The sequence below is a fragment of the Thermobia domestica genome, chromosome 4 (genome assembly GCF_964235325.1).
Source record: "Thermobia domestica chromosome 4, izTheDome1.hap1.1, whole genome shotgun sequence".
NCBI lineage: Eukaryota > Metazoa > Arthropoda > Insecta > Zygentoma > Lepismatidae > Thermobia > Thermobia domestica.
In genome coordinates this window covers 303,798,649-303,815,374 of record NC_137457.1, presented here as the reverse complement: position 1 = coordinate 303,815,374, position 16,726 = coordinate 303,798,649, and the positions used below count along the sequence as shown (strand labels likewise).

The 16,726-nt window shown below is 37.1% G+C and overlaps 1 protein-coding gene across 3 annotated transcripts in view; it reads left to right on the top strand.

Annotated features, from left to right (window-relative positions):
- Nucleotides 1–16,726, top strand: part of RhoGEF3 (Rho guanine nucleotide exchange factor 3) — a 920,825-nt gene that overhangs the window by 890,045 nt on the left and 14,054 nt on the right. For all 3 annotated transcript variants that reach the window (XM_081756412.1, XM_081756413.1, XM_081756411.1), the window contains exons 15-18: nt 449–628; nt 6,390–6,611; nt 9,510–9,650; nt 13,494–13,622. In XM_081756412.1, coding sequence (XP_081612538.1) covers nt 449–628; nt 6,390–6,611; nt 9,510–9,650; nt 13,494–13,622 — 672 coding nt within the window. The remainder of the gene's footprint in view (nt 1–448; nt 629–6,389; nt 6,612–9,509; nt 9,651–13,493; nt 13,623–16,726) is intronic.

Here is a 16,726-nt window from a genome sequence, read left to right as displayed (position 1 = left end):
GTGTTGTATTGGCAGTACCCCTACACATCCCCCTCATAAGTACGGAACGGTTGTGATCGAGGATTTTTTCCGCGTATGGATTTTCGTGTTCACTAACACAAATCGATTGACCATAGTCTTGTTCCACATTTTGTGTGACACCGGAAAAAGTTTCCTTGTCAGGGACACTGAGAAAAAACATTGAAATGTTAAATGTTTTTTTGTTTAACAGTTTTTTGGACTTGTAACTTTAATAACATTGTTTCTAGAATTTGGTTTAGGTATACTTTTTAATACGTCAGTAGATTTTGAGTCCTTTTATAAGATGTAATTAGTTTTGATACTGTTTGTATGAATATTTACACTTAAAATTTGCACCTAAAATGCCTAGCTCTAACAATAACAATATAATACTATCGTATGTCAAGTATTTGTTTTGTAATGATGCATTTTTTTTTCTTTCTTCCAGGGCTATCTGGAGCAGTGTCGCAATCGTTCAGATATGTTCTCCCCACAACAAATAAGTACTATATTTGGAAACTTGGAGGATCTTTTAAAATTCCAATCATCGTTTCTCGAGGATCTTGAGAGTTGTGTGGTTTGGGACGCACCTCACAAAAGTTGTCTGGGAGCATGTTTTAGTAAACATGTAAGTTCAGAAATATTTTGTGTACTTTCGTAAAGTCTGTTAAATTGCATATGTCTGGACTTAAAAGTACTAAAACATGTTTATACTAACATAGGATTGAGAATATCAATTTTTCGTTTGTCTTGTATTACGTTAAATTGTCTTACAACATATAGTTTAGAAATATGGGAAATGTTCATGAATCAACATTGTGTAGGTACTGGTATGTAGGTAATCATAATTTATATGGAACTGGGCTTCATTTTCTACGTAGAGTGAGTACAGTAAATTGTGCTTCACTTTAAAATCCTTTTAATAGTAAAATTCATGAAATGAATTACATATTTCACCGCACGTGCATTACGTTTTCATAGACAGTCTCTATTTATCTGAGTGTTTAAACAGAGTGCTGTTATTTTAATAAGAACGGTACAGTACAGGGTGCATCAAAAAAGAACTTTACAGCTTTGAACACTCGTATTGATTTATTCATTTATCCTACAGACATGGTTTTGGTGTCATTTTGTAGCAAAATGCATCAAGTTTTGACTCACGTAGTACATTAGTTCAGAAACAAGCTACCGCGAGCGGTAGCGGCAGTTGTAGCAAAGATGGTTGCCTTTACTGGTTCCGAGCGTGATAATTGTGTGTTCTAGTTTGAAGAATCCAAGTCTGCGACAACTATGCAACGTAATTTTCGCACAAAGTATGGTAAAAAATCCTCCCAGTAGGCCTACTATTTATCAGTGGCATAAGTGTTGTATTGAAACTGGATGTTTGGTAAGACACAAATCTTCAGGTCATTCCTATACGTCTGTGAACGTTGTAGAGCAAGTGAGACAAAGCTTTGTAAACAGTCCTACAAAATCAACCCGGCTTGCTTCACGCCCGGGGGTATAAAGTAAAAATAAATAAATAAAATAAAATAAAGCTTGATGTATTTTGCTACAAAATGACACCAAGACCATGTCTGTAAGCTAAATAAATAAATCCATATGAGTTTTCAAAATTGTAAAATTCTTTTTGATACACTCTATACAATAGCGCTTTAATTGGTGCTACTTATTGACTTCTTAAAGTTCTGAAGTTTCATTTGTACATTGATTAAGAAATTGAGAAATAAATAGATTAATGTTTCAAACTAAACACAATATGATAAGCAGTTCGCATGCTAGCTTTTACTGAAGGAGTCCAAAAAATTACCTTACTTCGATAGAATTATGTTATATAAATCCAAAATAGATTTATATAATTTCATAGAATAATAATTGTTACTTTATTTCCATGTTATATAAATTACTTGTTAGTACTTCCTAACAAATATAATTATCTTTTAGTCCATATTTTGTATCTCTGCACTTTTTCTCTATAAATTATTTGTTATTAGTCTGTAATAAATGTATAGAGTGTAATAAAACTCGGGAACAATAGGCCAACTCCGTTATGAGTAAAAATACGAGAAATGGAAAAGAAGAAAGTTATTGAAACTAGATGGTTGTAGATCTAAAATGGTGGAATTCTTCCAATCGCACCAACTGTTTGGGCTTTACACCGGTAGGGGACCCTATGTTGCCAGTTCAGGTCAGGTTGACTAGTGTGGAGCCCAAACGGCTGGTGCAATTGGAGAAACTGTACCGCTTTAGATTAAAAGCACCTATTTTTAACAACGTTTGTATCTTAAAATGGAGTTGGCCTATGGTCCCGGACTTTTGATACACCCAGTATATATTTCTTGACCTGTAATTTGTACCTCCGAATGGCTTTCTGCACGTACGGTCTGGGTTTCGATTAAGTGGGCTCGCGTAACGTAGTCGCTAAGATCTCGCCTGTAGCGCGAGTGGTGCTGGGTTCAATTCTCGGTGGGGACACTCGATCGGAAAAGTGTAAAAGCTTTCTTAGGCATGCTGAATGAGATTTTTCTAGGTTTTTCTCATTCACACCAGACAAATACTGGGGTGGTCCTTACAGAATGGTCCTAGGCTGCTTCTTTCCTTCCCCAGACAGTGTAATCTTCGAGGGACGTTATCTTCTCATATGTGATGGGCTAAGCCGCCTAATTTATTTGTAAACGTTCTTTACAGAACGTGATTTACATTCAGAAGTTCCCTTTCGTAGAAAAAATTATAATAAACGTAACGCAACTAACCTGTAATATTTAATGAGGTGAGATTATTTTAAGAGCAGATCCTGCTCGCTTGATCGGTCGTCAATGGGAGATAAACATAGATGTCGTCATATTCATATCTTTATACTATTAGATGTCCCATTTTAACACTATGCACTGTATCATGAATTGTTGTATACCAGTTGGCTAACTAAACCTCTTGCCCACATGCTCACATGCACATTCAATAATAATAATAATAATAATAATAATAATAATTAAAAACTGAAGAAATACATCAACGTATTTACAGCACACAAAATACTAAATGATTATATAGAAATATTGTGGTACGTTTAAGGAAGATACGCCTGACGTTTTCTTACTACATTATGCGATCATGTTTCAGTGGATAACTTACTTACTTTCTCCAATCAATAAAATATACGTAGAGGTGTCTTAAGCTGATAATCTAGTTGATCTGCAACTAATTGTGTAAAATTTACTTAAACTGAACTACTCGTAATCAGTAGATCAAGGATATTTCACTCACCTATATATTAAAAAACTCTCCTATAAGCATCCTATAATATTGTAGACAGTGGCAGATTTTTCATAGCTATGTGGATAGTGTACCACCTTCGGCCTAAGAGCCCCAGGTCTGATTCCGGGTGGGAGCTCATGTGGTTCGGATTTCACGCATCAGACAGCCTTTCTGCTGAGAGGGACGCTAAACTCATATCAAATCCAAAAATGTAGACAGTAGCAAGTTGTTTCAGCGAACCACCGTCGTCTTCGTCAGTATGATTGAAAACAAGAAAACTTAATCTACTGAACACCTCATAGATGATGAGAAACTACATAAAATGAAGTGAATGAATCCTTGAAGTGCAGTCAGTAACATGAAGTATTCACCAGTTTTTGTTTTTGGTTTGAGCATTTGAAACAATTTATTGCTGTTTACAGGGTGGCCAAGAAGTCCCTTTATACCTACACTTTCATGTAACCATATGAAGACGTTCTTATTTCACAAACTCCGATAAATAGCACGTTCATCAGAGAAGAGAACGCACTTCCGAGCAGAAATGGTGGGGAAGGTTTCCAACAAGATCCTACATGCTTCTTGCTGGTGGTTTCAGTAATCGTCGGTTAGTTTATTGATGGGCATTGGCCGAAATACGTGCAATCCCAAGTCCGTTTCTATGTGTACCTGCATTGTGCTTCTTGCAATTACAAGTTTTACAGAACACTTTCTGGTCGACTTGCAGGGTGAGTGCGTTACTGACACACTAGCTTCTGCACATATTTCCTTTCGCGTTGATGGACGACCAGAACGAGGGGCATCTAAAACACTTCCCAGGCGAGAAGCTTTCTTCTCCCACGTGATCAAAGTCTGACGACTTGATCTCTCCGTACCGAACCGATCACGAAACCTGTCACCTGGGGCATATTTTTGTTGTTGAGCTTCCGTTCATGAACTCACAGATTTGCCACTAAGCACTCCTCCAAGGTGAAGTTTCTGGTATCTGCCATTGTTCACCAAACACGGAAAGGCGAGACAATGAAGTGGTCAGGTCAGCACACTCACTTCATTATCCTTCCTCCGCGGGCAGTCACGTGGCAATTCATGTGAGGAGCACTGTTACCATATCAATGATCGGGATAGGAGGTTCATATTTTAACATCTTACATTGTTACACAGGCATTTAGAGCGGGTGTAAAGGGATTTTCTGGCTACCTTGTACTGTGTTGTAGAATGTTTATAGGTAAGTTCTTTAATAATTCACGTAATCCGTAATAATTCCATGATCAACTGTGCCGGTATATATTTCCACTAATAATGTTCAGTCGTTGAATACCAGAAAGTATTTTTTTTAACTGTTGTTGTTCACCAATTATATAGTATAATATTGTAATTGAAAACTGCACGTTAATTAACGTACAATAAAAACAGGGAATCAAATTCAGTGTGTAATATATATATATACAAAAATACTTACTAGTCAACCATTTGGTAGGAATATTACATCATAACAAACAATGAGAATCATTGCCTGTTTGGGTACAAAATCTTACACGCAGAACCTCACAGGCCAAAATATCTCCTATCCAAAATCTGGGCATCATTATAGCTTCAGTACATAATGTTCCATATATATCGCTGTATGCATATACAAACGTTAATTCAGTTCCGAATTTGAATGTGCTACTTACCTAAGAAATACCGTGGTTCCACCACTGGTTATGTTCGATTTACAAAGCAGCCTTTACTGATTATTGACCGGTATCGGAGTATTCATAGCGAGATACTGCGTTGAAGCTAGTCCATGGGTATTGCATCCCACTCTTCTTGAGAGGCTTTCCACAAGCCGGTGACGGTGGAGACTCGATGATGGGACAGGCGCCGCCTGAGGAGTCCGAAAGCATAATAGTCCATTGGACTTGCGTCTATACTCTTGACAGGGATGGCAGAGAAGGAAAGTGCCTTAATTTCAGTTTCCTGCTCCTTATGGCGATAGAATTCCAGTGATGTTTTCGCCGTGAAGTTGGATCCCTTGTCTTATTACAGGTCAATCTGGTTAACGTCATATTCGTACAATTCGTGCTGGTACATTTCAGCCAGGATATAAGTCTGTTAGTACGCAGCATTGATTTTGACGTTTCGTTCGGAGACTTAGTTTCCGGCGTGTCCCTGTACGAGAAACCGATCACAGTCATGAACACTTGAGAAACGGTTCTAGCTGCTCGCGTCGCTGTAGTGGGCCCAGGACTGTGCCGCATATTTCCAAGGGCACGATCTACACGAGAATTACGCACTTGACACATTTCTATGACACGCGACGCCGTGAAGTTAGCGTTGTAAAAGGTCACAATGAACCCATTTCAAAATCTGTTCACTTTCGGCTGCATCAGACTACGGTCAACCACCTTGCTCTACTGCGTGGCTAACAAGTTACTGTTGCTTGCCTTGTGGTAGTCTCACGGCGATGGGTTGTGCATGCGCGGTACAGTTGCACATTGACTTCGGCTTAATATAGCTGAATGGACCTCTATACGTAGATGTATGCATCCCATTTAATTTGAAAGTTAAAAGGGGCCGCGGTGGCTCAGTTGTAGAGCGTTCACCTCTGGTGCTTGGGGTCCCGGGTTCGATCCCAGCCCCCGCCAAGTGTACTTTGTGGTGGACAAACACCGTGTGCGTGGGTTTCCTCGGGGCTCTCCCGTTTCCTCCCACTTTTTTCATTCCATCATTTCATTCATTACTCATCATCACCGTCTTTTTTAGCCTAACTGGCATAATCGTAGGACGTAAAACTTAAAGATTTCATTTCATTTTTTTCATCGTTCAATGACGTATGCTCTTTTGTCATCACTTAATTGTGTTTAATCGCCAATAATAAGAATTCATACTTAAGGGAGTTGACAGTGGTGAGATTTTGGTCGTATACCAAAACGAGGCTTTGACCATGGCGGTAAGCACAATTTTATGTAGTTTTTAGTTGTAGGCAAATTGAAATAATATGATCAAGATATCTTAGGAATCTCCATATAGACTAAAAACACTGAAATATTTTTGTATAATTATTTTCCTATGAAAAGGCGTAAACATAAGATTTTAAATTTGTATAATATGCTCAATGTATATCCATTTCTAATTTTATTTATCTTGTTTTACAGACTCCAGGTTTCCGCATCTACTCCGAATATTGCAATAATCACCCGTCAGCCATTGTAGCCTTGCAAGAGTTGTACCAAGACTCCCGGTTCGTTCATTTCTTCGAGGCATGTCGTCTTATGCGTGGTCTCATTGACATATCTCTCGATGGGTTTCTGCTCACACCAGTCCAAAGGATATGTAAATATCCTTTACAATTAGCTGAATTGCTCAAATATACTAAGGTAAGAATATAGCATAAGTATGGCAGTCCTATAAATCCATTCTGTAATTCATTATATATTCATAGTGTATACATTATGTTATTTTTCAATAAGAGACCCACCAACTACAATGGATTTAACCTTGATCGTAGTTTGGTACCCACTAGTAGGATGGCCAAAATTATCCGGATTCCAGAAAATGTATTTTCTGGAATCGGAAATTTCACTTTCCGGATTTTGGAAAAATTCCGAAATTCAAAAAAAATCCGATTTCGGAATTTTTGCCGAATTCCGGAATTTTTCCGGTTTTAAATTCTGGATTCCGGAAAGTAAAACTTCCGGTATTGGCATTCCTACCCACTAGTAATAGTGGTGAACACAAAAACAGTTTTTTTTTTTTTTTTTTTTTTTTGAATTTTAGAAAATAAAACGATGTCTACATTTGAAAACATTGAGGGAAACCGGTTTGGTTTTCTATCAGACCGGTTTAGTTTTTATAAAACCGGCTTTGATTTTCTATCAAACTGGTTTCGGTTGTTAAAACGGTTCGGTTTTCTATCAAATACTTTTTGGTTCTTCGTTAACTTGTTTGGAAATGAATACTATAAGAACACAAACAGATGCAAGCTTTGACAAAAGTCACACTGATTTCAGTAAAAACCCAAAAGTTTATTGGGGAAAACCAAAATTTGTTTTTTCGGTTTTCTAGAAACCGGTTTTGCCCATTCCTAGGTCCCGTCCTTCGTAACCTCTTGTTACACAAATACGCTGAACAATAAAATTCAACACGAACAGGGGATAATTCGAATTTTAACTTCACTGTTAATCCCTTTAAATTCTGGCATTTTTAATGTAAATTATAGACTTTCAGCTACAGCATCATCCCTATTTATCCTAGGATCATTGTTCGTACCTCATTCTCTTCAGAATAGAACAGTCTTTCAAAGTGTACCATTCATATTTCCCCATCAGTCCCTGAGGCGGGAGATTTTGAGAGAAATCGGTATTTTTTCTGGGAAAAAAAATCAAATTTTGAGTCCCTCTGGAACTCCCCTGTGTTAACGCATAGATCTCTAAGTCAACGGAAAAGTACTAAGGGGTCTACTAAATGTGTGCACAAAATTTCAAGCTTCTATCTTGAATAGTAAGGGCGGGAAAAAATATTTACCAATGAGCCCCACAATGCCCCAGATTACTCCAAAAGACCCAGTAGAAAGTTCCTGTGACATCCCTATTTACCCTAGAATCATGGTTCGTCCATCATTCTCTTCAGAGTAGAACTCTCTTTCAAACAGAACCATCCACATGTCTCCATCATGTATCTGAGGTGGGAAAATCGCGAAGAAAGGAATTTTTTAAATATCACTCTTTTTTTTCTCTTTGTCCCTCTGGACCTTTCCCCTCTGTTTTAACGCAGAGATCTGGAAAATACTAAGGGGTACACTAAATATTTGTGCAAAATTTCTATCTACTAGGTGCAAAAGTAAGCCCGCCAAAAAATAATGAAAATAGGCCCAACAAAAGATAGTTCTTTTTAAGTTATTGTCATCACATCCTATGTCTCGACACAGAAAGACGTGTAACCATACATAACATGTTCTGCAATGCCTCTAGACTTGGGAAAAAAAAACGAAGTAAAAAAAAACTTTATTGGTACTTTTTAAATCGAATAATGAAGACACTGCTTTAGTGCCTAAAAATACGTACTAGAACTAGGTAATGTGTGCGCGAGCTTTTATGTTCGATTCGCGATGGGGAACAGTTCTCGGTGTAAGTTCAGCATCGCGAGGCAGTTGGAGGACTATTGGAATTAAAACCAAAAGGCTTAGAAATAAATGTATCACGCATCGATACTCTGAGTTACTCATCACTCAGTTGAACAGTGCATCTTCCAGCCGATCAGTGCCCTTCATTGACTACAAGAGCTTTTTTTGTAGAAGTCTTGAAGAGCTAAATCAGCGTAATAATTGTTATTGGTGTTAATTAGTCCTGAATAAATTACTTTTAGAATTAACCAGTTACAGTTGCTTCTTGAAGAATTTAAAATATTTTTTCAGGTAGAATTTCACTTCCATGCTTGTTTTCAAACTTGTAATGCTTGCTTTATCGTCCGTTCTATGTATTAAAATATATATATATATATATATATATATATATATATAAAATAAAATAAACCATACTTTAAATCTCACTTTGGTATCGAGTATCTGGTACCGGAGTCTTCCAGTAGTCAATCCAGCTTTTCGAATGTCAGAAGAAACACACAAAGATATCTCGACTAGGAACCTTGAAAACTGGTTCTTATTTCATGACAAGTCCTTTGGTACCAACAAGAATTTTGTTATATTGTACTTATTTACTGATACATTGATCATATCAAGTTGGTAAGAAAAAAAATCAATGGCATTTAAATCGTGAATATTTATTTTTGGATAGTCCGCTTCGGGAAAATGTTTTTGGCGCACAAAGGTCATTTGGCGCGAGCTGGAATCGAACCAAGGATCCCATTCTTCGCAATTTAGTCACGATCACTTTTGTATTTGCACTTCGCGCCAGTCTTTTTTTTTTTTTTTTTTTTTTTTTTTTTACATGGGTCGTTAATTTTGGAATATGGGTCGTTTAATACTTATAAGAATGGTGATAAATAACTTAATTGTTTTTTGAACTTCTCATTTGGTACAGATATTTCAAATGCACAATAGTTCTAATGTTACAAATTTTGCCCACAGATTTCTAGACTGAAAGGAGAAATCTAGAACCGTCTATTATTTTATGTAATAACTATCTTGTAAGTACTAGACAGCTTACTTTTTAAATTTCCAAAATTCCTTCTGATGTTGGCTTTCCTACGAATATTACTATTGTCACTGTACGTGTTTTATGATGTATCCAGCTGATTCATATTTTTTTCTTTGATAGGCTGATCACCCTGATTACGAAGAAGTGAAGGCTGCATTAGAAGCTATGCGAGGTGTGGCTGTGTTGATCAATGAACGAAAACGTCGCATGGAAAGTCTAGAAAAATTAGCAGCATGGCAGCAGAGAGTTGAAGGGTGGGAAGTAAGTAATCTTCTTATTTATAAAGCTGAATGGATCTATGTTTGTTCGTGTGTTATTGAAATATTAAGTGTACAACTTTGTTTCCGCTTTTATTTCTTTTTTTTTTTTTTCGACATTCGAGACTTTATTGAAGAAAGAAAAAAACTCGTTATACATTTACGATTCAAAGCATTATCCATCACTGGCCACTACTTTCTTCCATCTTTCGGGCAGCGTACGAATCCGGCGTCGAAAAAGCTGCTTATCTTTTAAGGTGGGCCATGTATCGATCCAATTTTTGACTTTTTCATAAGAACGGGGTGAGGTGCACTTCCCATTTCAGCGTTTCCAAGTATGCTTTGACCGACTTTGCAACATGGGGTCGAGCATTATCATGCTGCACAATCACTTTATCATGTCTCTCGTTGTATTGCGGCCGTTTGTCTTTCAACGCTGGGCTTAAACGTATTAATTGCTTTCGATACAGATCGCCTGTGATTGTTTCAGTCGGTTATAGCAACTCATAATACACTACGCTGATCGGGTCCCACCAAATAGAGAGCATAGCGTTTGAGCTGTGAATATTCGGTTTGGCAGTCAGCGTGGAAGCATGACCGGGAAGTCCCCACGATTTTCTGCGCTTAGGGTTTTCGTAGTGAACCCATTTTTCGTCCCCAGTCACATTGTGATGCAGAAATCCCTTCGTCTTTGCCTTCAAGCAGCTGTTCACAAGCAGACAAACGCGGGGGGCTTCAATTCACCCAATTTCCTTGTTTCTAAATCATTCTCATGGCTTTGAGGTGTTTCGAAATGGCTTGTTGAGTTACTCCTAATAATCCTGCCAAAAAGAATAATAATGCCACCAATTCTGTATCTTCAAAAACCTCTTCTCTTTCACCGCCATGCCAGTCTTCGATGTGAAAATCACCGTTCTCGAAACGTTGAAACTACTCACGACACGTTCTTTTACTAATAGCGGTCTCGCCATGAGAAAATTCGATGAGTCTCCGCCGCATATTTCTTTATATTGAAGTAGAAAATTAAAAACTCCCGCAAATGACTGTAATGTGGCTCATAAACTGACATTTTTAATCGAGAATAATTTTATGATGCGGACACAAATCGACTTATGTTTCGATAGGGTTACATTAACAAATGCCCAAGCTTATTGTATGATTTCCTGCGTCTGTTTATTTCCACCACCACATACTGCTAGAGCCATCTATTAGAAAACGGTGGAAGCAAAGTTGTACACCTAATAAAGTTTTGAACCTACCTCGAACTGTGTTTTTAACATACCACTTTGATTAAAATCACTTTGGAAAGGATTGCAGCCCCTTAAGATACAGAGTTGAAACTCGGTATATAAACCCCAATTAAAAATAATTGGGTATGTGTCTCAGCGTTTTCTTTTTTTCCACATTCAAGCCGACCTTATTTGTCTCATCACCACGGAAAAACGGCTAAATCGTTTTAAAATGAATTTTGAAACGTAGTTAGCACTTGGCTCGAGCCAGGATTTTATCATGTCTATTTCATTATCCAAAGGGGGAAGGAGAGGAGGAAGAATTCAAAATTTATGCAGAAAATAGTGTGTTTCACACAATAGGATCGATTTCTGAAGATAGTTATTATTTGAATAAACCTGCGTTTTTATCATTACATATCCAAAGGAGGTGAAAGGTGTTTAAATTTTTTACGAAGCAACTGCACATCTTGAAATGAATTTTGCAGCTTAAGACTTGGGTAGAGCTACGTTTTTATCATTTCATTTCGATTCAAATACACATCGTATGGGTGGGGGGGGGGAGGAATTCAAATATTTTCTATAAACTTATTCTTCCTGTGCAAAGAACGAGAATTTCAGCTAGTGATTACTAAGATTGGGGGACACCATAATTTAGTGGTTAGAGCGTTGGACTCATGTCCTCGTGATCCCGGATTCGATTCCCGGACGGTGCTTCCTAATTTTCGGTGCCCACCCAGCGTCGTGAGGGAAACTGGGGAGTCACGTGAATGAAAGATGTGACGCCCACTAAGTCTAGAAAGCTCCTGAAACGCCGGTTAGTGACTGCAACGCTCGTCGCTAGACTGGACGTAGTTCAACCGGTTGCTGACAGACGACGCTGAAGCAGGCTAGGGTCCACAATTGAGCTGTTACCCCGATTGGTTTGGTTTGGGATTACTTAGATTAATTTTGTGTATTAGCTTATAGCAGATCGTATACATTTTGCTATGTCCTTATGATCCAAACGCTTTCAAATATATCTTTTTCCCCCCCTCCAAACTTCACTCAACGTGTTCCAGATCTTACAGCCTCAATCAACCTGTTACATTACATTTAAATGCATCTTTTGTCTGCATTCTTTTCACCGTGTTTCGTTGTATCTTTTTGGTTGCGTTCGTCAATTATTTATCTTTCTATACAGGATTTGTACTGGGGGGCACGGTGGCTCAGTGATAGAGCTTCCTTGTGTATATCATAGTTTCGGAATTAAAGAAGGGTACCATTTAGATCGAAGATTTTTGGCAAATAGTGAAGACCAATATTGTAAAGAATGTTATCTAATCGATAGATCGTGTGAAATTATATTTTCTATATATATATTTTAAGTGCATTTGCGCGAAACTTGTTGAACAATCGGTTGGGTGGTTGCGTTGGGGTTTAGCCTCCCTTTCAGCACAGAGGTTAACGGGACTTTCAGCTACAAGTTCAAGGCGTGAAATCCAAAATACCATTATGTATTTAAAGATTGGGAGGACTGTGCACCAAAAGCGCGCATGCTAGCCACTAGAGTTGAGTTGTTTTGAGTTTAACGTCCATTTCAATAGCGAGGCTATATGAGACGAGACTTTACTGATTAACGTGAAATTCGAACCACATGAGCTCCCGCCGGGAATCGAACCTGGGTCTCCCACGCCAAAGGCGCGTACGCTAACCGCTTAGCCACGAAGGAGCTTGCTAGCCACTGGAGTAACGAGAAGGGCTGTTGGACAATCGAAATGAAAATGAAATAAAATCTTTCAGTTCAACGTCCTACGATTATGCCCTATAGATTAAGGGAGACGATTAAAATAAGTGAATGTTGATGGAAGAATTAGTAGCATGAGAGTGTGGGAGGAAACGAGAGTAATCCGAGAATCCACCACAAACTTACTTGGTAAGGTTCGAACCTCACACAACAGAGGTAAGGCTCTACCATTGAGCTACCATGCTGTTGAACAATCAAGTGACATAATATAGCAATAAGTAAACTTATTTCTATTTGCATCTACAGACGACGCTGAAACACAGTTTGTCATACTTTTTTTTTTTTTTTTTTTTTTAACGACACATTGTGTAAATTTTCTGCCTAAATATACAGATAAGTAAGTTTCCTGGTGACCAAGTTCCCTCTTTTATGTAAGCAACATGTGTTTTAGCTAATTTTACCTCAACATTCGTCGTAAACATTAAGGAAATCGTATTTGGCCATCCAGAAAGAAAATATCTTGTATACTGCGCCAATTTTTTGAATTTTCAGAGCGTTCGTTTAGAGATTCAGCCGGAGGCCAGGCCAGTTACGGCAATTTTTGCTTGAAAATTTGTCATAGACAGGTGACTCCAGAAAATACTGTTTTTTAAGTTTTCTGTCTTTTTCCACCTACTTCTTTCCGCCCCGCTCCACCAGTACCAACTGGATAAAGTGTTTATCCAAAGTGCTTAGTATTTAATGTTTATTTAGTGATTCGTAATAATGTTTTTTACTGTTTTCTGCTAATTTGCTATGTATGATTAATATTGCGGAAAGTGACTGTACAACGATTTAAGGTGTATATTCTGTCATTAAACAAATCTAATTTCTTTTCCTTTTCCTTTGACAGGGTAATGACTTGATTGAAACCAGTTCGCTTTTAATACATCAGGGAGAAGTAATAAAAGTGACATCAGGAATGTGGACAAGCAATATTACCTTATTTCTTTTTGATCATCAACTTATTCTGTGTAAAAAGGTAAGGATCAGAATACAAAAGACTAAATATTGTTATCTATGATGCCGTCGTGTAGTTGTATTATGCTGCGATATTTCACAAACCTTACTGTTTGCTTTTCCTAGCAGGCTTTATTTCTTTGGATTACACATATTGATGGTATTCCTTTTGTTTACGGGAAAAGAATTACTTCAGCACTGGAAGTCAAAATTAAGTACATTATTATGTTAATCCTCTTATGAGAATTGATCAGTCGTACACAGAAACACTTTACTATGAATGTAAGGTAGTCACTATGTTCCTTTTTGGTAATGCAATGTATCAATTTTCAGAAGAGGATTGGCGTAATAATCTACTTAATATTGACTTTAAGTGCGGAGGGAAATCTTGTTCCCACCAACAAGAGGAATAACGTGAGCAGTTCAATAAGTAATCCAGAGAAACTGGCCTTGCTGGAAAAAAAAAGCAGTGAAGTTTGTGAAATATTGCAGAATAATACAGGTTCACGACGCACCGTACAGATAATAGTATATGCTCTTTATATAAAGTAGTGCGTTAATGCTTCATCATTTAATTAGTATTTTATTTGTAGGGGCCGCGGTGGCCTAGTGGTAGAGCGTTCACCTCTGGTGCTTGGGGTCCCGGGTTCGATCCCAGCTCCCGCCAAGTGAACTTTGTGGTGGACAAACACCGTGTGCGTGGGTTTTCTCGGGGTTCTCCTGTTTCCTCCCACTTTCTCCATTCCACCATTTCATTCATTACTCATCATCGTCTCCTTTAGCCTAACCGGCAAAACCGTGGGACGTAAAACTCAATGATTTCATTTCATATTTTTTTTGTAAGTTAGCCATCTACGATTGCCCCTCCAAAAGAAGTTCTTTATTGAACACACATTTCCAGAAATGTAATGGAAGAAATAGAAATGCGTATGTAGAGAGCATCATTTCAACCATACATGTATTCAAAGGAAAGAAAAAAAACTAGGATTAGAAATCCCTTTTAAAAATGACAACAGACATATGGCGTAAGGTCCCGAAGTTTTATCACGCAGTTAAAATAAATAAATAAATAAATAAAATCTCAATCGGATCTCGTGCAGTCCAATCCAGAGATGGCCATCCTTCTTTTCCACCTTTCTGCTCTGGTGCCTTTTTTTAGTCCTCACTCCGCCTGTCTGGAGAGTTTTCTTCGTCAAATGTTCTTGATGGTAGGTATCAGCGTTTAGATTCCCTAACGGCTACTATCTTCCTATGTTTTCCTCTTCTTCTAGCACTCTAATTTAATTTTCGTGATGGGGACGGAGACAGAGTGTGTAACGCATCCACTCCTGTTCCGATTGCAAAATGGAAATAGCCAAAGAATCTATAATCGTAACATGCCTCCAAAAGCAAATCGAATACGGAGGATTGCTTCACAAGGCTAAATAAAAAATATAACGAGCAACACCACTTACCAAAAATTATGGTCACTACTTTAAATACCTGAAATAGAATTTTAATAATTTTTCTTCAAACCTTCTGATTATTAGTTATACTAGAATACTTGAAAATGGCTTAACTCAATTAAAATCAGGTTAAATCTATTTAACAATTTATTACAAATTTCAATATTAAAGAGACAACTATTCAAACGATTTTAATATTCAACAAATAAGGATTTTCAACAATTTAAATAATTTTCAAGTTTAAAGAGAATAATTCCTAAATAAAGTCTCCATTTAACAATTAATCAATAGTTCTAAACAACAAATTTTTTAAAAATATTTTAAATTTTACATAGAAATTTAGTCTTGATTTCAACAAAACTGCTGATTCTTGTAGGAATTTTTACACAATTATTACTTCCACAAATTACCAAATTGCCTTCCAATAATTTATTTTCAAATTTATTATCTCAAACGTAATTGTTCTACTCTTTCAATATTCAGAAAAACAGTTACTGAACTATCAGTTCTCAGTTAACTAATATATTTATTTGTTTCCCCTTTGAGTCAGCTATCAATCGGTTTCCCATTCAAAAGCACTGATTGCTTATTCAAAATGGGTTCAAGATATATTTAATCGGTATTACTCTTTTTAATTATTACAAAACCTCTACTAAAAAGAAACTCTGGACCAGTTAAGACCTATCAGCAATTGAAAAATTTATTGCAACGCAACCTGAATTTTAATCTATGAAATTTTTTGCCATTTAGAAATAGCAATTCAATCAGAACGAATCGACCAATTTGAACCAAATTACACAACCACAACAAACAGTTAATTAACGCAGACAAGAGGGGTCTAAAGGTACTATCTACGTTCACTTACCGTTGTTACTGCTTCCTGGTCCTTGGTAAATTGTCAAGCTCTCTACTGCTACTACTTCCACACATACAGAAATGCTTTGACACAAAAGGGAAATCGACTGTCGAACTCCTAGCCCTGTCCATTCAGCTGAGTACTCAATAACCAGCACCATTCAAAGAATAGCGAAAGTCCTGCATTCAACTTCAAGCAATTAAACTTAACGATGATATAATCCATTAAATATTACAAATTCCAGAATCCTTAATTTGAAGCACGATTAAAATTCCGTTTTAACAGCATACTATTGTCCTTTTCTTTTCACTCAAACTCTGGAAAATTATCCCATAGAATTAAAAGTCAACTGAATTCGTCATGTAAGTCAAGACGAAGCAACTACTATTTCTTATTAAAGATTACTTTTATAATAAAGTCAACTTCCAGGTAAAAATTATTCCTTTCAATCTTCCAATCTGTTTTGTTAAAAAGAACCACTCAATTTGTTAAAGGAAGACTTTTCCTAGATAGCCAAAAGACAACCTTGGTTAAAGAACTCAAACACAACTGCCTCCCTCCACTCAGCGAAGCAGCCGTGAAGGTTCGCCTTGTCACGCGATTGATAGCTGACGTCATAACCAGCACACACCGAAGCAATACCTTTTCTTCCTGCAACAAAGCTAACGAAGTAGCTAACACAAAACCAATAGCTTTTAACTCTCAATTCTTACTTAGTTACATTCTTTTCTTTTTTTCGTTTTACCTTTTTTTTTTTTTAAAAGAAAAAATACAATATACAAGATTTCATTATTTTCATAATTTCTATGCTATAATGGCTGACAT